The 24351-nt window shown below is 38.9% G+C and overlaps 2 protein-coding genes across 2 annotated transcripts in view; both read left to right on the top strand.

The window, feature by feature from the left end:
* CCDC87 (coiled-coil domain containing 87) overlaps positions 1 to 7241 on the top strand; it is a 30199-nt gene extending 22958 nt beyond the window's left edge. Inside the window, exons 17-21 of the mRNA XM_072401090.1 lie at positions 624 to 667; positions 1505 to 1642; positions 3027 to 3141; positions 3895 to 4037; positions 4667 to 7241. Coding sequence (XP_072257191.1) covers positions 624 to 667; positions 1505 to 1642; positions 3027 to 3141; positions 3895 to 4037; positions 4667 to 4804 — 578 coding nt within the window. The 3' untranslated portion in view covers positions 4805 to 7241. The remainder of the gene's footprint in view (positions 1 to 623; positions 668 to 1504; positions 1643 to 3026; positions 3142 to 3894; positions 4038 to 4666) is intronic.
* Positions 7242 to 12501: 5260 nt separating this feature from the next.
* Positions 12502 to 24351, top strand: part of APAF1 (apoptotic peptidase activating factor 1) — a 53348-nt gene continuing 41498 nt past the window's right edge. The window contains exons 1-6 of the mRNA XM_072399004.1: positions 12502 to 12620; positions 13478 to 13691; positions 14147 to 14336; positions 17272 to 17469; positions 21354 to 21366; positions 23408 to 23672. Of these exons, the coding sequence (XP_072255105.1) occupies positions 13554 to 13691; positions 14147 to 14336; positions 17272 to 17469; positions 21354 to 21366; positions 23408 to 23672 (804 nt within the window). The 5' untranslated portion in view covers positions 12502 to 12620; positions 13478 to 13553. The remainder of the gene's footprint in view (positions 12621 to 13477; positions 13692 to 14146; positions 14337 to 17271; positions 17470 to 21353; positions 21367 to 23407; positions 23673 to 24351) is intronic.

Genomic DNA, 24351 nt, shown 5'->3' with positions numbered 1-24351 from the left:
ATCCCCATATAGCAGGATTCCAGCTGGTGGAGCATACAGGTAAACAATACTGTAAGTACATGTGCTGGCAGTGAACATCATGACAAACCTTTTGGGTATAAACCTGAAATACTTGACAGCTTTTTATGTTTCCTGAGGGCTCTATTGATGTGATCTCTAAACCTATGTTTTTGGATCTGCTATGGTCATTAAAAGTAGTTTTAACTCTCTCTCTTGATAGACGTGCCCTGCATATGAACAAAAACTAAAAATGGTTTATTAGATTCTGATGCATGATGTGCAAAGAAAAGTTAAAGGCAATCAGCTTTATTGTGCCTTGGAATTGACATGCTCAGATTTTCTAAGAGTTTTCCCCAGCAAAAGGTTTAGAAAATCTCAGTGATCCATGGTATTGAATAAACTGTAACTAGCAATGAATTTTATAATGATAACTTCTGTACATTGTCACATCATAATGTGCTGTCAGTAGCAGAGCTGTCAGAAAATCTCTGTTTCCATTACAGGGGTTTGGGAACCTGAATAATAATACATTTATCTTGCCTTCTCAAAGAGAATTCTTTCAATATACTTATGCTAGGACTATTTAATGAACCATATTTTTCACCCGGCTTTTTCATTTTCAGATGCTGACTTGGAGATAAAAGAATCACTGAACAACTCATCTCAGGTATTTTTCAGTTCTTTAACTAATCTGCAGTATATACTCCATTACCCCTCTAAAGCTAGGTATGTGTGAATAGACTGCACATTTTAGCACCAGGTGTAATATTATATTTAAAAAGCTTTTCTGACATAGTAAATTCCATATCCAACTCTTACACTGTGCACATCGTACTTCCTATTCCTATGCCACTACCTAATCACATTCAAGGCTGCTTATCATACTGAACTAAATGTCAATTGAAAAAGGTTCCACATCAGTCATTGGGACTTGCTCCGAGTTCAGAATTGGCCTCTCTTTGATTGGCCACTGCCTGTGCTTGTGGGTTAGTACAGTGGTTTTCAGACTGAGCCGCATGATACGCCAAGTCTGTCCAAAGCTGATAGTAAGTGAAGTTCCAGCATTTTTTCCCTGTTGGCAGGAATATTATTTTCTCAATTGCTATTGTTAAGGATGACATTCAGCATATACGTGACACACAGAATCCATTGCTAAGTAGAATGACTGCAGCTGCTTCTAGAAAGCAGTAGGAGATGCAGGAATGATCTGACTGCCCTAATGGCAAAGAAGGGTTGTTATGTGCACGTAGAACCAAATCAATTTTTTTTCGCTTAACCCAAATTTAAACAGCAATACTTCCCATTGCATTAGGCAGCTGGAGGCATGTGGTGGCCTCAACAGATATTCTAACACCACCAAATTTAGATTGGGTGATTGTCATATTTTGTTGTGTGGTAAAGGTTCAGACCGGGGATGTAATGAAAACATTTCATGACTGTTATTCTTATTACTAACACAATATTACTAACAAAATACTATGTTTCCTTGTATTTCTGCACATAGGGAGATACATCTGCCAGTCATGTGGATCTTCAGAAGAAGATAAATGTTATATGGAATGCACTTCACGTACCTGAAAGCCAGCGGCTGGACATGGCTATTAAATATAGCTCCAATGAATACAGAGACCGACTTCCAAAGGTAATAGATATGTTTCTCTAAACAGAAGTAGTCCAAGTTATCTGGAAGCATTATATCATTTAAAAATGTAGTTAGGAGTGCTATAGTTACTGAAGATAAGTTTTTGTATTGGGATATACATTTTCCTGTAATGACGCAGAACTCTATAGTGACAGTGTGCCTGATTTATTAAAGTTCTCCAAGGCTGGAGAGGATACACTTTTATCAGTGAAGCTGGGTCCTGGAATGGATTTCTTAAAAGTAATTTCCTATTTGTTAGCAAATGTTTTGAATCCTGGACCAGATCCATTCCTGGTTTGCTGGATCACTCAGCTTCACTGATGAAAGTGCATTCTGTCTATCCTTGGAGAGCTTGATTAAATCAGGCCTAACATATATAGGGCAATAACATAGGGCCTGTTCTAGAGTTAATGTTACAGTGGACAAATTCACTTTATCTGGATATTAAGACTTTTTAAATGACTCCATGTAAACAAATAGATTGAGTTAGATAGTTGTGTGTGGTGACCTTTATATTTATCCTTCCAGTTTAAAATAAAGCAGTTCTTTGATATAGGAAGTATAATTAAACAATGTACATGTCACTTTTAAATGAATACAATGTTGACAAGTACTGTACTTTTTAATTCATCGGGTATTTTCTTCTTTTATATTATATAAAGCTGCATTACTCTACTCTGTCTTCGGACATAACCTACATCCACACATCAGATGACTGTCACCCAAGACGAACAGTTGTGCCCATCTCTGTTAAAAATATAGCATGTGTACAGTGGTCCCTTGTTGTAGTTCATTATTCCACCCTTGCATATTGATAAATGACTGATTGGGTATGACTGCTGTACTTTGGAATGGAGAAGGTCGCTCATCCTCCTCTCTCTATAGAGAGCAGAATGGTGCTGTGTGTACAGTGCCTCAGTGCTACAGAAAAAAATATTAACTAGTGAACTTCTGCAAGTGCAGTTGTGTTTTAGAGGCATTACTACTAAATGCGTTTTACTGTAGCGTTATGGAGAAAAGTTATGGAGCTGGAGACATCATGAAATGACAGAGGCCAGACCATTGGTCAATCTATGACAGCATTTAAAGCATGCTAAAATGGCCACTCGAGAACTGTTATCACATAGTATTACTTGTAAGAAAATGTAGGTTTAAATACATATATAAATATATATATATATATATATATGAAGCTTGATCACTCAGGGCCATATAGTCTATTTAGTGATTTCCCACTGTTATCTTCTTGCGTTCCTTTAGGTCATTTGCAAGACATCATTTACATTCATATGGTCATCTCTGTTGTACATTAGAATTTTTATTTAATATTGACATACATTTTATGACATGTAAAAGTAACTTCACTGCCCTTTTTTATGTAAAGGCAATACAGGTGTGGGAGAAAGCAGTTATACTCATTCAGAAAAGAGAGAAAATGTTAGCTGAGTTGGAGATGTTTGAGAGAGAGGCCTCTGATCCTAACAGATTCTTCCACAAAGGTAGGTTCATCATTTTTCCAACAAAAGCATGTAGCAAACCAGATGTTCTTGTTTAGTAGAGCTCGCCATGTTTTATCTGTTCTCTGGTAGTGATGGGAATAAGTCCTGTATTGTAAGCAATAGATGCATATTGTCGGAGTGTGGAAATGAGCCGTAACAAGTGTACTGAAAAAATTCAGCAATCAAATGAGGATATTTCTGGTCACCGGGCAAAAAAACAAGTAATGTATAGCATATTATTATGCTTTTATAGCACAACATGGAAACAAAACAACAAATGAAACAGCCCTAGAATACCATTTATTAGAGCTGACATGAAAAAAAAAACCTTTGCTATTTAGCTTTTCATATTCCTGACCCGTCAGTCCAAGCAGGGGATGACCCTATTTGTGCTCAACAATATCATGACAACTAAACCCATTGAGGAGTTCAAAAGTCAGCTAGATACATAGAATCCCGAAAACCTAATAAAATGTAATGGTATTGATATAATCAGGCAACTGCAAAGTGTATAGGAGAAAAAGTTACAACTCTTTTTCATCAATTAGACTGGGACATATAAGACCTGTATGGAGCGAATGGTAAAACCCTATTTACAGTACACAATCTAGGACACTGCTTGATATGTGATCAGAATATTATTTTGAAATGTACACCTTTATATTGTGAAAGTGAAGTTTAGCTTTAAAGTTGGCAAGACAGTTTTGCAGAGAACTTAAAAAGCTGGCCTTCAAAACATCTCATTTTCTTTAGGTTACAATGGTACGTCAGTTGCACGAATGGAAGAGTCTAAGCAAAGGAAGAAGCTGTACAAACAAATGACGGGCATTGAACATTCCTTGGTTAAAATATTACAATTAATTAAGAAGATATTTAATGATACAGTTAGCTACAAGGTGAGTGGAAATACCCATATTTTACACTTTTTACTGCAGACCTACTTGCTGGAGACCCTCATATACCCCTCTTAAAGTCACTGACATCTATCAAAAGCAGCAGAGAGGTGTAGACAAAAAAAATAAAATATCCCCATATGAAGCAACTTTTAAATGAGTTCAGTCCTATTAAAGGATTATTGCTTTATTATTTACTATGAAATATACTGCTATATTGGGTAACCAAAAAGTGACTATTGGGGTAACACTCAGTCTATAATTTTTATGGAAAAATTGTTAGGACTAGTTAGAAACTCTAAGCCAATTATTACTGTTATTTTGGAAAAAAGGTGCTGCTTTTTCATCTCCTACCTTAACCACCTAGCCGGTATGCCCGACCTTCGTACGGGCAAAAAAAAATGGCTAGGATGGTTAACCCCGTAATTTTGTCACATCCTTACCTCCATGGTCCCGCTGTGCACATCCAGCGGGTTCATGAAAAACAGTGGATCACTTTTGGTACAGAAATCTAGACCTCAGTGTAACGCTCAGGTGGTTAATAAGGATACCCATAAGCCCACCAGCCCTAACAGACAAGACCTACTGATACCAGACGTGACACTTAATAGCCAATATTTTATCTATTGCAGGGCAGACCATATGCTGAAAAAATGAAATGGGACAAAACAGAGATGCTATACTGGCTGCAGCAAGAGCGTCGCAAATCTTTAATGGAAATGGACACCAAAAAAGAAAACATGCTTGTAAAGCTGGATCCTCTAAATTAAGTCAATATAGGATAAACATTTCAGCTGCAATTTGTATCCTAAATAGAGTGATATTCAGGATATCAAAAAGGCTTTGCCAGCCACTAATATAAACTGTATTTTTCAATACCTACAGTCTATCGTGCTCAACCTCATCCCCTCATAGGTTCTTTCACATCTTTACATGTGCGTTACAATATAATTGCCAATGGTCTTTTAAACACATCTTTGTGCTAGTTTATGGAGCTTTAAATAGAGGATAACTGCACATTGACTTTCAGTAATAAATACCAATCACACTGATCAGTAGTTCTAGACATATAGGCAGCTAAAACAGTGGAAACCTTGATTTTTCCTGTAAAAGATCTTTTTTAATCTTGCCTAACCAACCAGTTATCAAACTTTTTACAGAGTTGGCTCCAGGCTTTTATACAGAAGTAATTTGGACAGCTGTCTGATCATTCACAGCCCACTTTGTGGTTGTAGGTTTTTGAAATTACACATCATTAAACAAACTGTAGGAAATATTAGCAACCACTTATTATGCTTTTTGTTCTGACCAATCTAAATTGATGAAAGTTCAGATCTGATGATGTGGTATGAATTGCACTTTGTCCCTTATTATTTTGCTCTTTGTATTATTATCTCATGAAATAATAAGGTTACAGTCATTTTCAATATCCTCAAGTTTTTCCATCTTTTTTGACATAAGGCCATGTAAAGTACAAGTGCTCCTAGCCAGTAGAAAATAACAAAACAAGCTGTCTGCGTATTTCATGAGATTGGAGACATATATATATAGATATATATATATATATATATATATATATATATATATATATTGGAAAACAGCCTATTTGTCCAAAATATTGTCAACTTGAATGAAAAGTTTTATTTTTAGGTGTAGCCAGTCATACTTTTCATTTTCCAAATTCCTTTGAAAGTATGGACATTTATAAGCCCCTCAAGAACTAAACCAATTAAGCAGTGGAAATTTAACAGGTAAAACGTTGGGAATGACATCTTAAAATAGCCTAAAATAGTATCTATATGTGTTTTTTTCTAGTTTAGTTCCCATGGTAACATAGTGCCTTGCAGGGATTAAGCCATATTTACTGTTAGCTCTTCTGAAAACAGTTCAGGAGGTTGCATTCAACCTGTCAGCTGGTGTTTGTCAAAGGCCCTAGGGGTTTAGCTCCATCATAAACAAATGTTAATGGATAAAATCTACATTAATTGCTGCTGAGTGAAATTCTTTGGGGAATGGTAACATTCAGAAAAGATATTGTACATGCTGCTATTCCACCCAGTTTATTGACCCAGATAAAATATATGTACTCTGAAAAGGTATTAGTGCTTGACACATACCCCTGTTTATTGTTTTGTTTGCTACCTGACATTGTTATTCCAGTAAAATAAGCTTTTTTCGTAAAATGACATATTGGTAAGTCTATATCTGAGCTGCTTTCACCATGTGTTTGCCATACATGCACACAGACAAAAGGTACATAGTACATGTTTTAAGGGGCTTTGAGAAGAGATGAGTGTGAAATCAGTTTGCTCTTTGCATAGAGTAAATGGTATGCATAGTCAGCTCCTTTTTACCTTGTTTTCAGATACATTGTTTTCTTATCTCGTATTTTGTCTTACAAGCTGCTATGAAATTCTGAAACCGCTCCTAGAAAAATCTCTATCAATGGCAACCAGTTTACCGGGACCATAGGGGCCATCTATTTGCCATGTTTGGATCCGTGCTCTATACAGAGGGCTCCCAGAATGTGGATTTACTACATTATTTATGGAGGATGGTTTAGATTATAAACACCTTATCTCTGTATGACTGTGCCATTTTCTTTTTATACATTTGGCCCTTCCCTTCTATTGCTGTATGTTATCATCCTTTGAAATAAATTGAAGGTAGAGGATTGGTCGCTATCCTTTCACTTGGGTGCCCAATGGTTCCTCCCTATAGGGTCTGTTGAGGTTCTCCATGTGAACTGATTGATCTCCCTTTTTGGTGTTTAGAGTACCTATTCGACCCTCCTAAGAATAATTTTTTTGTTCTCTGAAACACCAAGAGGTTCACTATTATCATTGTTTAATTATACATTTTCGTAAATCTCTAATGCAGCCTTTTTGGAACTTTTTAACATTTTGAAACCCTTGAAATGGCTTTCAGGTCTTAAGGAACCCCTGCTATAATTAGTATACCCATAGCTCAAGGTACATTAGTATGGTGGTGAGTAGGAAGAATGTCTCTTACATTGCTGGTCAATAGGAAGAATGTCACCATTACAGAGAGCCAAAAAAGATCATTGATGTCTATGAATCTGACCTGAGAGGCACAAATGGCTCAATGATCCCCCAGAAACCTCTTTAGGAACCCTGCTTGAGAAACTACAATCAAATAGAAGGAAATATACTAAATGCTATGCTAAGCATGTTGAAACATTTGGGTGGGGTGTTTTTATATTTTGTAATAAGTTTTATGATCTGTAAAAATAAAAATGTGTATTTTTTATACTTGTTGGTTGTACAATAAAAATGAGATGCGTAGAACCCTAAAAGTTCCTTAAAACATTGTTATTTAAAGATTGGTCCTTGAAAAGTAGAATTTGTCAGCACTACCAAGAGAATTGGCAGGGCAGTACATAAAGCCATATCCCAAACCTAACAATATGAATATCAAAAAAGGTTTGCAGAACCTTACAAGGGGAACTTTACACTGATACAGAATAAGCATATGAATAAAATACATAATATGTTTAATAAACTGAATAAAAATTAGGTTACAGATACAATGACTGAATGATTTTGCAGACCAGACACAATTTCCATGTATTGACACACAAAAATAGGGATTTTCCTCTAGACACAATTAGCCCCGCTACATATTGGCCTTATAATTATTTTCCACTTTTCCAATAAGTTATTATTACTTAGATCAGGGGCAACTTATATCCAGAGCATCACTCAATGTGTTTTGTTGTAACTTCCCACCACTGCAAATTACTTACAATTCTTTAGTTACAAAATGTTTGTTTTTCATCCATGAACTGCCCATTTTGAAACTCCCTACAATTTTTTATGGGATTTAGATCAGGGCTATTAGCTGGGCAGTCCCTCCATTTTTGCTTTTTGAGTCAGTCCTCTATAGATTTGCTAATGTACTTCACATAATTGTGTTAAAAGATCCATTTGGGCAGATGATTTTATATTCTCACTAAGCACACATTGATATATTGCAAAATTCATAGCTTCTGTGATAGTTGCTAGCTTTTAGACCTTGAAGCAACCATACCACCTTCATCACTGTACAATTGATGTACTGTACACAATTATTAATATTGAACAGGATTTATATAGCGCCAACATATTACACAGCGCTGCACATTAAATAGGGGTTGTAAATGACAGACAGTGACACAGGAGGAGAGGACCCTGCCCCCAAGAGTTTACAATCTAGGAGAAGTTGTCTTTAATTGCTACTTGGGAAAATCCTATTATCAGTCAGTAGCACATGGTCTATAGCTTGTTCTAATACCTATCTGGCCTATATGTTCTGTGGTCATCTATATTCTTGCTCTACTGTTCTTTCTACTGTCCTCCTTTGTGGTTTCAATTGGTTACTTACAGATCTTAATAAATAATGTTGTGGTTCTTAGAGACTTTTGAAGCATCAAGCAGTGAGCTTTTTCTCTAATTTTAATTAATTTACTAGTCCTGGACAGTTTAGTTGCCATTTGAATACAGACATTTGTGGATTTTTTTTAGTTTCAGTTTAGTAATTAAAGAGAAACTAAAAAAACAAAAAATTACACCTTTAATCCCGGAGATCCCTCGATGGCGCTGGTCCCACGTCATCCTGGAACCCCTCTTCGTCTGCGCCGGGTGTCACCATCTGTATTCCTCTCTTCTTTTTTCGTCTCCCGATCTTGCACTGCACAGGTGCGAGATGGCAGACATAGCCGCTGTGAAGGAGAAAGAAAAAAAGAGCCGATCCCACTTTGCATGCATGATCTGCATATCTTTCCCCTTGGAGGAAAAATGCCCTTTCTGTGCATGCCGGGTATTAGGGCATTCGCAAAAGGACCAGCCAGAGCCTCCTGGGATGCTCTGCGCTCCCATTAAGTCTTGATTACCACGGAGATAAAGACTTACATAGAAGGGTTGTCGAGCCTTCGGTGTAAAGTAAAAATGTTGAGTTTATGCTTTATCTATTGATTGGTCTTTTCAAACCCTTCCCAGACTCATAAGAATCTACAACCTTCTATGTGTATTAGGGCTCATTCATACTACAGGAATGCAGAGTACTAAATGCCCAAACACTGCCAAGCTGTAATGTGTTGTATTTTAGCAGCCAATTTATTTCAATTGACCACCAAACACAAATGCAGTACATGCACACACATGCAGAGATTTGCTGCATGTGTGGCAAATGGCAAGCAGGTACACTGACACATGTACTATGCAATGCCGTGTGTTATGTTATTGCAGGCTTTTAACTACTTTGCTGTGCAAATGTTATTACACATCTTTACAGTTACAAAATGTGCTTTAAATGATCTGCCCATTTTATCTTCTAGAAGAATGATTTTGATGATCTCAGGTGAAAATCTAATATGTTTACAGCAGTCTGCCAGTGTTCTCCTGGCGGATCAATGATCCAGATCCTCTCTTGGCTCCTCCAATGACCTACTAATGACTTCCTCACTCATAACCTCATCACACGCACGGCTTCCAGACTTTTCGAGAGTCCTATTCGTCTTGCCCCCACTTTCTGCTCATTTAAAAGAGCACTGAAAACCCATTTTTTTCACACTTGCCTACCTATCTTCTGTCTTTTGAAACCGTCTTTACTTCCCACCACTACATATCTCCCCTCCTATTGTGTTACTTCACCCACCTCCTAGATTGTAAGCTCTTTGGGGCAGGGTCCTCTCCTCCTGTCACTTACAACTCCTATTTAATGTGCAGCGCTGTGTAATATGTTGGTGCTATGTACTGTCTATTAATAATAATAATATGAGATTGCAGCCTATGAACATGTCGTACATTGCACTGGAATAATGTCGTACACTCATGCAGTCTAAGGGCCCCAGTATCCGATGACACGAGTCGGGCCCGGTCAGATAATAAGTGAAATCAGGAGACGTGTTGTTTTCATGTGGCCCCGTTCTCCTCACATTGCCCCGTGTCCCGGCCTGCTCTGTCACGGTGTCTGTAGGAGATTCTGGACACAAGCCAGGGAGAACCCGTGACCTCAGGCCGGGAAACAAGCTATAAAGCCCGCACCCTATTTCACCACACACTGCAAGTCCTCCCCGCACGGACAGAAGCTGCAGCTGCCCCGGCTCCGCACAGAGCAGGTGAGACCCCGGGGCCCAGCCCTGTCTGTGTTCCCGCACTCCCATTCATCTGACAGCTCTATTGCTTCCCTATTGCAGGAGAGGGGGCTTTTCCTGGTGGGCAGGAATTGCTGCACATTAACCCTTTCGTCCTCAGGTAGAGGGCGCCTCGCCGGGCACTACATCCACCTATAGGCAGCTTCAGGGTTAATAGGAAGAGCCGACGTCAGGCGCCGCGGAGCATGCCGGGAGTTGTAGTTGTTATTGCGGCAGAAGTATCAAAGTCTCAGGTAGGGCTGTGCTGGGTACATGGCTCTGTATTATGGGGTGAGGACAGGGCACAGGAATAGGGCGGGCATACCGCCTGTGTGTACAGTGTTACACCGGAGTGCAGTGCTTCTATATGGGGCCAGTCAGACGGACATAGGCCTGGTGTGTTAGGAGGAAGTCCTTGTCCTATGTATGGCTGCTGGCATGGTGACATGGCTACCGGTATACACAGGGGCTGGTGTAGGCAGGAAGTACAGAAATGAAGCTTATACGGGGGGCACTTCATATAAAGAGGACCTGTCTTCATGTCTGACCCCTCCTGCAGAGAAGAGCCCCTCACAGGAGAGGTGTGCTCATACAAGACCTGTCCCACTGACATAAATAGGGGGCCATTCCTCACTGTGGGGGTCATACAGAGCAGACCCTCCTCCGCCTGGGTTATATGTATGGAAGCCATGGGTGTTATAGAGATCTAATAATACAATGCACACAGGTTATGGCAAATTCATATTAAAACATCAGTCAGCTGGTCAGTCATAATATTCCAGTATTCATCCCTTCTCATGCACTTATCCTCAGCATGTATGCAGGAGACTTGGGCAGAGCCTGGGTCATCCAGCTAATCCCTTAAAGAGGAACTATACTCAAAACTTCAAAAACACACATACGTTCAGTCTTGCAGGGCAGTCCGATCACTCCAGGCATCGGGTCCCGGCATTCCGGCATCGGTTCTCGGAGCCACCGCTCTGGGCGCTGCCATTTTCACCTTCTCTTCCGGATTCTTCATCCTACGTCACCCAACCCAGGTGCGAGATCAGGTAATGTAGGATGAAAACAAAATTTGCAAATTTACTTTTTTGAGCTAAAACGCTTCTGCGCATGCCCAGAGGAGCGCCCAAGAGCCCCCGGTATGCCTGAAGTAGGCTTTGCGCTCCCTAGGCAACCGAGAATTAGGGGTTGGTGCTGCACCCTACCCTTTTATGTAAAGTGAAATTTCTGAGTTTAGGTATGCTTTATTGATGTATGAATACATATAGTTCTGCATTAACATTCTTTCATATATTTGCCTGGAGTGTAGCTTTTGTCAGGACTCATAGTACTGAAGCAGATGGATCTATATGGCAGTCATCAGCGCTGACAGCTCTCATAGTCTTGTCAGTACAGGTTTCCTTTAATTGTATGTGGCAACCAGCAAAACCTGCATTACAGTTTTAAAGCAGAACTCTCACAAAGCGATAAAAAATATATTAACCGGTGATAAGCCCTCAATCTTTGCAAATTGACCCCAGCAAGTCCCGCGCTATCTCAACTTCCCTCTTCAGTTTCTTTCTTGCAGGTTGTTCTTCGCATCACCTGAACTCACACTGCGCAGGCACGACATCAGGTGACACGTCTTCCTCCAAATGTAAAATAAAAAGTGCTGATCACTGTGCATGTGTGAGCATAGCTCCTTGATGACACATACCCGATCCTGGCCATGCACAGAAGTAGCAGGCAACAGCCTCTTGGGATCCCAAGAGGCTCTGGATTTCCTCTTCAGTCTTTACTGCCCCAGTGGTGACAATAGAAGGAAAGGGATCTGCCCTAAAAAAATTCATACATACAGCCACCCTTTTATATGTATTGTTAAAAATGTGATAAATCTGCTTTAAGCTGAGCTGAAATATTAAATACATTCATACACATTTTCTGTGTTGAGCGATTTTCCATTTTTAATATTTATAGTTATTCATAGTTATACAACAGACAAAGAAGAGCTAAAGGCAAACAACCAGTAAGTGTACATTTTAAATACATGATTTATGTATGATGTCTTTGCTCAAATACACAGCTAATCTGAACTCCAAACAGAATTGTTTGCCACCTCTATTTTGCATAGCAGCTCCATAAATGGAGCCTCCGACTGTGTTTTCAGCTTTAGGATGGCACTGACATATCTTCCCTATGAATCTTATGTGATCACGGAGGCCTATAAGGGTGTGACAGCACACTGCACCTGCAACAGTAATGTCAGACAATTGTTCCAATGTTGTACTGCTTAAAGAGGTAGCAAACTGAAAAATGCCCAAAACAAAAAAAATACACTTACCTTCAATCCCACAGCGCAGTGGATCAGTCCGGAGGTGTCTTTCATCAGGTTCCGCGTCGTCCCAACATCCGTCTCTGAGCCGGCACACCGGGCACCACCATCTTCACCCCTTCTGGATACTTCTTCCTAGGTTGGAAAAAAAAAGGGTGTTGCACTTTAAAAAATACAAACAAATAGAATTTTTACCTTACATAAAAGGGTTGTCTACCCTTTTATGTTAAGTGAAATTTCTGAGTTTAGGTACGCTTTAACTGAGAGGAAGCTTAGTCTGTGAAAATAAAGCACCCTGTTACTACTGACCCCTTTGTGAAAATGCCATACTGATTCCATAACCTTGCTCATGGATTTACTGGCACAGAACAAGTGTACAACCAGTTCCATCAGAACTAGTTTTCATGGTTTGTTTTGGGACAGTTGCATAATGGATTAATATAAATAGTATTTTCGATTTAGGGTGAGCATTTTTGGCCCATATACACTACTTGCGGTTTTATTAAATTTAACAGTTTAAATAACTCTTCCGTGCTATTCAGAGTATGTGAATATAGACAGTGTTAAACATTAGGCTGGGTGGGAAGAAATTGTAGGCAGGTGGCAGCCCCTGTATTGTGACCCAACTCTTCAGTAACCAACCAAAAACAGCCGGGTGGTCACCGAAAAGTGCCAGGTGGTGCGCCCAACTAAAATGGGCTGGGGAGAACACTGATAGATTTTGTTATATAACTGCTGTGTGTATGGCTATTACTGCCACTATATTATTATTAATATTATTAAACAGGATTTATTTAGCGCCAACATATTACGCAGCGTTGTACATTAAATAGGGGTTGCAAATGACAGACGGATACAGACAGTGACACAGGAGGAAAGGACCCTGCCCCACAGAGCTTAGAATATATTACTGCATAACTATTTTTTTCTTATGTTATTTTATGGATTGTTTACACTTAATTATTACAATTATGTTTACATATTTTTTTTTCTCAGGTGACAACAGTTAGGGATTACATTTGATAAGTTGGTAAAGATTGTTACGTAAAAGCACTTAGAAATAAATGAGAAAATGGATGAAAGGGCCCGCAGCTTGCTGCTTCAGAACCGTGCAGCACTGGCAAAGGACATTAGGACTGCCTACATCATGGATCACATGATCAGTGACGAAGTCATTACACCACAAGAGGAGGAGAAAGTGAAAAGTCAGGTAACCTCGAGCTTGACTTTCTTGGCTAATAAAAAGAGGATCTATTGACACCTGTTGGAGCCATGAGGACCACATAAACCAGTTGTACCCATCTTAAAAGGAACAGAGGGCCATTCAGATAGCTTTTTGCCCAGGTTGTTTTGCAACCTTGATTAAAGTAGTTGCTGGATAATGATATGGTGCTATTTATTTATACAGTTATGTTTTGTACGTATGTGTTTTTCTGTTGATCCAGAATAACTTGTTAAAACATTTTTCCTTCTAATAATTTCCGATGCCCTTTTGCCCACAGTGTGTTGTTGTTTAATGTTTAAATTGTAGGAAAAATGTTTAATGGCTCTGAAAAATGTCAGCTTACAGTTTATCAGGTGTTGTTCTTTTTAATATGTCAGTTTAATAATTCTGGTATCACTGTACAGGTGCTGTTATATATATTTTGTCCTTTTCTCTGTTAGGCTACTCAAGCTGACCGAGCCCACCAGCTGATTGAACTACTTCTCGGCAAAGACAATCGAGCGTATGTTTCCTTTTACAATGCTCTGCTACATGAAGGTTACAAAGACCTGGCTGCTCTTTTGAAAGGAGCTACATCTATTGACGTGGCTAGTAGTATCAAAGCTGCAGTGAGCGGTATTACATCATTTGGTGAGTGTTAGCTGAAACTGGTATTTCCTTTAGATATGCAGGATGAGACCTTCTGGATAGATAGGACAGATCTTCAGATACTAGTATGCAGAGATTGGGGAGGATGGGTTCACGTGAAAAACTGGAGCAACCTTTTTTCTAAAATAACGTTTTTTTAATTATGTAAAAAGTGATAAGCCACCCTTTTACATAATGTTGAAAATATTATGAAAGATTTGGTTTAACCACCTAACCAGCTCTCACACTTCTCTATCCACTATAGATCACTTACTTTTTGCAAAACACTAAACTTTTATATGCTTTGATCAGTAATATCTCCAAAAATCTTCTTCACTGTAATAGCTGGGATGTCTTTTTACAGCTATCAAGGTGACTGTCAATTGTAAGGCATCAGAACCCTACAGAACTGGACATTGCCCCTCCGGCAATAGATCCTGCTTAAAGAGTTGTCCTGATCTAGTTCTGGATACAGCTTAGCTCTGAAGCACTACTATCTAGGTCCAGAGCCATTGTGATTGCTTCTGAACTTGTCCTGTCTTTGAAGATTGACTCAAGGAGGAGGCAATTTGGTGCTTTCAAAATTGCAAAGGGAGTTAACTCAGAGGGACTGAGAACTCACATCATCCTTTAGGGCAGGGGTCAGCAATCTTTTTTTGGTTACTAGGCCATTTTAGGAGGTCCAGAAGGCATGCTAGGCCTGCTCTCTCTCTCGAATCCCGCGCTGATGGCTCTGCCCCCCACCAGGAACGCCCCTGAAGGGAAATCCCTCTCCTCCGCAATGCATACAGAGGGAATGTCCCCTTACCCCGGCGGCGGAAGTGTTAACATCGGCCACGGTAAATAGGGAGGGGAGGCATGCGGCTCCGGAGCCGCGGGTTGCCGACCCCTTCCGGCTGGGATTAGGCCGGATCAACAGGGGGGCGTTAGGCCAGGACGGACTACTGGCTAGGCTGTATCTGGCCAAAAGGCCGGAGTTTGCCTACCCCTGCTTTAGGGGAAGTGTCACAAGTACACCTGTACTGTCTTTCCTGTCATTTAGCATTTGAGGAAGCATCACTTTACTGCTTCTCCTGTTTACAAGAGCCATCAACTGAAATCTACAGTCTGTTCCTAATGCCTGTGACCTCCAGCCTTCTGACCCTTATCTGCCACTAGCTGTCTGGGTTTCATAAGTACCTGAGGCCTTGTCTTCTACCTTAAGTTGTCTTAAGTTGACTTAAGTTGCCTTACTGATTTCATGGCTGCAAAATGTCTGATTGTGGACATGGAGGACAATAACGCTGTAACAGGTGATAACAGAGAGTAGGCTAAATCCTGAATTGTAGGTTTTGTCTGATACTAACCCAAGATTTGCTTTGTTGCCCGGCGACTGCTTAGCCCATCATGATTCTTCAGAGTTATTCCATTATTCAGGAAGTTGTTTCCTTCTCTCTAGAAGGGCCTATTATTAGTCCCTTTCCTGTGGACCGTCTGTCCAATCCTTCATATCTCTAGGCAGTTTCTGTTCCTACCATTATTTGAGAACAAGTCAGTTATACTTCCAATCAGTTTGACTTGTTGGACTCTGAAAGTCAGGTGGTCTGAAGCTTTTTCGAGGCGGTTTTCTGATTCTGGTGCCTGGTGTTTATGTAGTTCTTGTCTTTGATCTTAAATGATGGCCAAACATCTGAACTTATTTCTTCCCACCATGTTACAATTGCAGTCTGACTAATAATGGAAAATAGACCGATGATGCTTATTTCAGCCTTCACAAAGTCACCCGCACTCCAGTAATATTTATTTCACTTTTTTGTTGTAAAAGAAGGATCACATATGATAATCCAGATTTAGGATTTAGCAAAGAAACATACTGGCAATGTGCAATTCTTACCAAAAATGCTACAATAATAATAATGTACACTTCTTAAAAATATCCTTCAAAATTGAGCTACTTCTGGAAAACTCCAAATCTTTTGTCAATATTTTCCTAATCATTAGTCTTTATTACATTCAGTCTGTACAAATTTTATCGCAGCTGGCGTTACAGAAGGTCACAATTTGAACAGGAAGTGCCAGACAAGGGTAATGAGCACAAAACAGAAGCGAGAATTCCATAAATACGTGTACTGATCAGCAAGTACATCCTAAGAAAAAAATACTGCATTGACGCCTTGCAAAGTAAAGTAAATTAAGTATCTGAGTGTTTATTCTACAGATTGAGGCATTGTGGTGGATTGGCACTTATATGAAGGATGTGTATGTCTAATGTCTCAATTGCAGCAGGAGTTCCAAAGAGGTAAAACACAAGAGATTGTTTAACACACCTTTAAAAACTTGGCAGTGTTGGGGAACTTACCATTACAATAAGATAAACAGTGTAAAAGACCTTGTCATATGACGTTAGAGAATTGGCGACTCTAGCTAAAAACCAGCGGATGATTCAGCTCACCATTGTATTTTGGCTGATAGCAAATATACATGTGTATACATGTGCAATTTTCTCCAATAAAAGGCAGCTGCAGTTCCCCACTTTAAATGACATTTGAATTTTCCATTGTGTATGCTAATTGTATTATTATTTAAAGATTTTACCAGTTTTGGATAGTTTTTTTTTCAGTGCTCATTCTGTTTTCCATAATTCCTGTTACAGTGTAGCCAGAACAGGAAATGAAGAGAATATGAAGAAACTGTGATATCAACCCGACAAACCTGTGCACACTATTACAGTATTAAAAAATACATTTTTTTATTGGTTGTTTGTGTCACCATTGAAAAGAAAAAATTGTTAAGATAACAGGTTGACACCAGGAAAAAGTAGGGATAAACCTTTCCAGCAAGATACAAATGGCATTAAAAAGACTAAAAGTGTTTTGGCTGGAATGCCATATGAATGATACTATTGACTTTATAATAATTTTAAAGTGTATGCACATTTAAATATTTTTTTTATTTCTAGTTAAAACAGCCTTGTGTGAAGGTGGAGTGCCACAGAGACCTGTAGTGTTTGTCACTCGGAAACATCTTGTACAGAATATCCAGGATAACTTGTACAGATTGAGCAATGATCCTGGGTGGGTTACAGTATATGGGATGGCAGGCTGTGGCAAGTCAGTATTGGCAGCTGAAGCTCTCCGGGACCACCAGATCTTGAAAGGTAATACAGACACATCACTTTATTTCTTTTAATACATTTTCATCACTAGGCAAAATCTTTTTTTTTTTTTTTTTTTATTGGTTTAGTTTTAGACAAAGTAAGAAAAAAATAAAATTTTTTAAAGATATTCATATTAAATAGTTAGTTTTCTTGCAATACTGTATGTTGTATTATTCAACTCCAGGCCTTTTATCTGCCTAACTGATAATGATATAACAAAGGAAATGCCCACACCAGCTCATGAAATAGCCTTTGAGTCAATTGTCCTGTTACTTTTGAGCCCCTGAAATGAAGTGATTGTGTAAAAAAAGGCTTTAGTTCCTCACATTTTATGCAATCTTTTTTTTTCAATCCACTGAATTAAAACTGAAAGTCTGCAGTTCAACTGCATCGGAGTTGTTTCATTTAAAATTAATTGTGGTAATGTACAGAACCAAAATTAAAAAAAAGTTGTCTCTGTCCAACTATTTATGGACCTAATGTAGTTGCATAAAAAACTGTATCTTTTTATAAATACAAATTGGGGTTAATAGCGCCAGAGTGGCCCATTTATTATCTCCGAATGACTGGCACAAGCCCCTTGATACTATGTTACTAACCCCTCTGGCCCCTTTCAAAGCTATCTTAAAATTTTACCAGTTTTTACAAACTGACCTGGACTATTCAAAAGAAGGGGTTGGCATGGCGGGTTGGCTGGAATTTTTTCTCAACCTGGACCTCCTTAAAATACAGTGGATGTACCGTGCTTCTTAGAAGGCTATATCAGCAGTGCAATTCAGAGAAATGTTTTTCTGACTCTTCCACAAATATTACATCTCCCCCAAACGAGCCTATATCATGGGAATATCAGAATCAGATAAGTGTCTCAAATGTGCATCGCTCTATCATAACTTATGGGAATGTCCTGTGATGGGTCGATTCTGGTACCAATTACATTCAAACTCATTTATTACATTTTTAGCCCCCTACCCCAGAATGGGCAATATTTGGTATGGTTGAGGGATATGGGATTTAGTTCTCCAAGGGGGCAAGGCGATTAGCGCTCCTATTATCTGCGGTGGCCAAAACAACTCACCATTGTTTGCTGGCCCCCACCCCGTCAACGATATGCTTGTTCTTAGTAAAACTACAACAATTATTCAAAATTGAATGGACAGAGGTCTCCCTACATCGAGACACGAAAACTGAACTTTTCCTTAAAACATAGGAAAATTTTATTAATACATCTATTACTCCTACCAAAACTGTTATATAATTGTTTCCGCCACACCTCTTGGTATTCATACAAAATGCTGGAAGTGACCCCCCCAATAGATCTAACATAAATGTTCCCATTTAAAAAAAAAAAAAAAAAAAGATGTTTTACCACACAAAGGAGAATTAGGACAAAAAAAAGTAAGCACATGGTTCAAGAAGGAACACAGCACAAAACAATAATAAGAAGAAAAAGTTTCCTAATGTAAAAAAAAAAACTGCAATAGAAGAAAAGAGAAAAGCTAGAGGAAAAAAAGAAACAGAAGGTGTCCTGTTAGCACACTAGGTATATGTTGCAATTCAAAGAGAAAGAAGGGAAAAAGTCCTATGAGATAGTAAGTAATAGTCCAACCATGGTTACCAAGTAGCTAAAAATTTATTGTGGGTATCATTAAGTATAGCTATAATTTTCTCTTTAATCATCATGCAATGTAAGCAATTTTGTTATTTCCAATAGATTCAAAGAGGGGCTTTTTATGTGGGTAATGGTTTGCTTGGTAGCCATGAAAATATGTGTTATAAGGGTAGCCGACTGCCTGTCAACATTAGTTAAAGGTAAATGAAATAGGGCATGTCATGTATCTCTAGATAAATTTAACCCTTAAAACAGAATTTATCATATGGTATACTCTAGTACATAATCTAGATACCTTGGGTCAATGCCACCAGACATGGCCCATAGTGCCACGAGTGCGTAAGTAATTGGTAGAGTGAGATGGGACTACATGTGCAAGTCATGCTGGAGTTTAATACCGCCTCATAAGGAGTTTATAGGAATTTACAAATGCGAGTATATTTCTAGAACTTTTAGGGATGGCTTGCCATAGGCTTATACAATCATCTTCAGTTAGAGTAGTACAATGTCCTTTTTCCCAGGCGGATATATAAGGTAGATTAAAACGAGAGGTTACTATAGAGTTATATAGAAGAGAGATTTCACCTGTTGTGATTTGGTTTATCCCGTTAAAGGAAGCTGGAGTCCCTGGATCTAGGATAAAACAAAATGGCGTATTTGCGAATACTGAAAAAGTTCTTTGTTGGGGACCTTATCTTTAAGGTGATTAAAAGTAAAAAACCCCTTGGTGGGATAACAAGAAGCATACTGTATTTAGGCCATGTTTAAAACTACCAGGTATGGTCCGCAAAATGAGTGGGGCCTGGCTGAAAAAGAGAATTGCGACATAATTGCATAAGAGGACAGTGGGCACTAATCCGTTTTGCTCGATGCTTGACAGAGTCCCGTATCGCTAGAGAATGGGACATAAATAGGCTCTTAGCCTTATGTTTGCAAGAAGGAGGACCCCGAATCAGGTCTAATAAAAATGTTGGGAGATGATTGTGGATTCTATAAGTGCCCATAAAGGGCAAATGTTATTAGAATGAATAGAGATTAGGGGTGCAATTTGGGATGCTTCATAATAGGAATATAAATGTGGTACTCCAAAGCCTCCTTCAAATTTAGGTCGAAAGAGCACAGTTCAGTTGATTCGTGGGATACCAGACTTTCAAATAAATTGGAAAATTTGGCATTGCAGGGAATGACAGATTTTGTAAGGAAAGAGTATAGGAAGAACACTTATTGGGTAAAGGAGATTGGAGAAAGGTCATATTAACCCTCCTAGCAGTAATCTCAAGTGTGACTCGGGGGAGAATTTCCATGCAAAAAGCGGTAATCCCGAGTCACACGTCTTCTTCCTCTGATCTCCAGCCGGCGACTGCAGAGACGTCGGTGCATGCGTCAGGAAATTCAAATAATTTTGTATTGGATTCAATACAAAATAGCTATATTGAGTCCAATACAAAGATATCTTTATTTATATATATATATATATATATATATATATATATATATTTATTTATATAAAAATGTAACGCTTTATGCGTGGAAATACGGACAGAATTAGAGCGCTAGGGGGGTTATTGGAATGTATGCGTCCAAACCAGGAAACATGGGTCAGGTTCCAAGAATGGTAAAAGAGCCATAAGGCATCATAAAAGGGGTATATAGTTAGCTGCATAGAGAGCTGTGCAGTCTGCAACCACCTGAATGCCTAAGTGAGGCCACCTATTGATATGGATAATTAGCTTGTATGTTCGACTGGTCTTCATAGGGTTAACCTTGAGGCCTGAGAGAGATGCAAACTGGGAGAGAATTGCAGACACACAAGGAGTGTGTGAATGAAGTGTGAGTGGAAGTGACATAAATCAAAATATCAACTGCCAATAATGAGATCCTATGGGCAAACTGCCCTGTGGTAACCCCTTTATTATCCTCACATTCCTGAATGCATGCTGCAAGGGGCTCCAACGTTAAAATAAAGTGCAAGGGGGACAAGGGGCAACCTTGCCTAGTGCCCCTTGTAATAGAAAATGGTTTCGAGGCATACACGCAATATTGAACCGTTGCAGTCGGACAGAGATAGATGGCATCTATCCAAGATATAAAATCTGTGCCGCTGCTCTTCTTTCATTGCTTGTTTGACCTGGGCTAAAAGAAAACCTCACAGAAATCTTTGCTGTCATGTATAGCCAAGTGCCGGTTTCCTTAAAGGTGAACTCTGCACGAAGAGCTTAATACACAGAGGTAATGCACACATAAAGTGACCATATACAATTTGTTTTTAATCCAGGCCTTACATATATGTAAGTGAATCTACCCTCCTTTCCTGATTCTGCTGCACTGCTCTGATTCTGAGAAATCTTCTGCTGAAGTCCACACTGAAACTTCTGGGAGCGTGGATCTTCTGGGTCCTTTCCATCCTTCAGTGGTTACTGCCTCGTTACAGGACACAACCAGGGCTGTGGAGTCGTTACAAAAATCCTTCAACTCCGGACTCTGACCGAGTCTTCAAATTTAAATATGCTGATGTATGCTAATGTTTTGTGTTGATTGAAACACAACATATAGGGCCTCTGATCACTGCCAAAGCTCAGCTATTGTAAAGCTATAAGACGTTGGGGGTCTGCTTTTGGGAACAAGAACTCCTGGCCAGGAAGCTGACATTCTACCATATTGACCAGCCTGTAAACCAGTTAAGTTTATGAATAAATTTTAAGCTAAAAAACACAATGAAAACAAATTTTTATTTATTGTTTTCATTTTAAAGTACTTGCAGATATAACGAGGATCAGGAACAACTTCATTTGTTGCTTTAAAACCATTGATTAAACTACATATACAAGTATAGTTATATAGTAAGTCAGGTTGAAAAAAGGCATAAGTCCATCAAGTTCAACCACTAGGCAAGTAAACATATCCCAGATATAAAACCCTATGGACCCTATGGACACTTTTTCTTAAAGCAATCTATAGTAGTTGCTGAAACTACTTCCTGAGGATGCCTATTCCACATATTCACAGACCTTACAGTGAAGAATCCCTTCCTTATCCGGAGCTTAAACTTCTTTTCCTCCAGACGCAAATAGTGCCCTCTTGTCTTTGTAATGATCTCACAGTGAATAAGTGGAAAGAGAGTTCTCTATATAGACCATTTATATATTTAAACAGGGTGATCATATCCCCCCCTTATACGTCTCTTCTCAAAGTACAATAGATTCAGTTTAGCTAAGCTCTCCTTAGAGCTGAGTTCCTCCATTCCTTGTGTGAGTTTAGTTGCCCTTCTCTGCACTCTCTCCAATTCCACAATATCCTTTTTGTGAGCTGGTGCCCAAAACTGGACTGCATATTCCAGGTGTGGTCTGACCAATGCTTTGTACAGGGGCAGGATTATGTCTCCATCTCTGCAGTCTATTCCTCTTTTAATACAAGAACATGCATCGTGCACTCCCTTGTCGTTGGAAAGGATCGTGAAAGATCCTTTCCAACGACAAAAATTGCAAGTGTGTACGCAGCTTAAGCTTGAAGCACTAACAGTAGACAAAGCAGTTGATTATTAGCCACAAAGATCCAACCTTTTGATTTCTCCCTTCTGCAGACATAATTTGTTGCTCTTTTTTCCAGGTTATGTGCTTTATTAATATGATTCACTATTGTGCAGATGCTAGATTTTGGTCACATTTGAAGAACATTATGATTGTGTTGTTGAAAAATCTAGCATTTGTACAGCCATTCCTCAGTGTTTGGGATTCATCCTACTGAATTACCAAATGACTGACTAGCCAAAGGATTGCTGCTGTTACTGACTGCGGAGGGGGTGCCAGCAGGGCATCTTTGTCTTAAGCTTCTCCCTGAAATCAGGTGGATTTTGCAGAAGTGCCCTGAAAACCTTATAGTAGAGATTTATGCAGTAAGTGAGTAGAGTTTAGAGTAGATGGGGACATACTAGTTTAAAACAGGCATGTTAAAAAAAAAAACATTGGGAACAGTAAACCCCACCATGGAAAGTACAGAACATATACATGTATAGTAGTTTAGTATTTTAGTATACTATGGTCATGACTAATATAAATTTATATTTATGTCTTTTTTTAGGTAAATATAATATACTGCATGGCAATAAACATCAAATGTATTAAAAATCCTTTTGCTTACAGAGTTTGGTAGCTATAGCTGAAATGTACACGCACAAAGTAAAATATCAAGGCAGGGAACTCTTGCTGTGAGCTTTTGAAAGCCCATACGTCAATTTGATATCTCTTCTCATGTGATAAATGTTTTTTTTTTATCAAAGATTTATATAGTTAGAAAACAGACTTAAAACACTTGTTTTAAAACCTAATTTAGGGACATTCTATTTTGTCTTTTGACAGGTTCACCTCTTGTTGTGTCATTGATTGGTTCTTTGTTGCGAGAATTCCCCACTCGCTGGACCTTCTACCTTAAGCAGCTTCAAAGAAAGCAGTTTAAAAGAATTAGGAAATCCTCTTCTTATGATTATGAAGCACTTGATGAAGCTATGTCTATGAGTGTGGACAGGTTAAAAGATCATCTCAAGGAGTTCTACAGTGATCTGTCTGTATTAGAGAAAGATGTAAAGATCCCAACTGAGGTAATTCTGATAATCAGAACCCACTCATGCTCTGCCTGTGTATATGAATACATCTTAAATATATAAGGTATCTCAATAAAACACTCCTAGACGGTATGTGTTGTCTTCTGACAACTGAATTGATACCTGCACTGGACATTGCCATTGGAATAATGGTGTTTCAGTTTATTGGTTGCCACAGTGAAGTCCAGTGTGTTTGCATTATTTGGTATAATGCTCTAACGTCTCATGCCTGCCATACTGCATAGTTAGAATAGTGTCCTGTATTACATGCCTGCCATTCCCTTAAAAGTATTTTTTACATATATGTAATACTGCTATCTTATTGGTAATTAAAGTATTAGTTAGAAAAATCCAGAGTAAACCTAACATGTTATTTTAAGGCCCAGCAAACCTCACATGCTAGCCAAATGCTCAGGCAAAATAAATTGCTTTAAAATAAATAGAAGCATGTAATATGTTTATTACTACTGTACAGAAAGTTCTTTGTTTTAAACTGTCTGGGGTCAGGGAGGAACTGACACATATAAAGGAGACAGCTGTATCATAAACAGGGGTGACCCAGATAAACAAATTTCACGTTTCCTTAATGATGTAAGGCAGTGGAAAAAACAGGCTTCTCGCTGACAAACACCAGGTTCAAGTTACTTGTTCTAGATCACTTTAGTAAGCAGCTCAC

This window comes from Pyxicephalus adspersus, chromosome 2 (genome assembly GCF_032062135.1).
Source record: "Pyxicephalus adspersus chromosome 2, UCB_Pads_2.0, whole genome shotgun sequence".
Lineage (NCBI taxonomy): Eukaryota > Metazoa > Chordata > Amphibia > Anura > Pyxicephalidae > Pyxicephalus > Pyxicephalus adspersus.
Note: the sequence above shows the minus strand (reverse complement) of the source record. Positions and strands in the feature narration are given on the sequence as shown.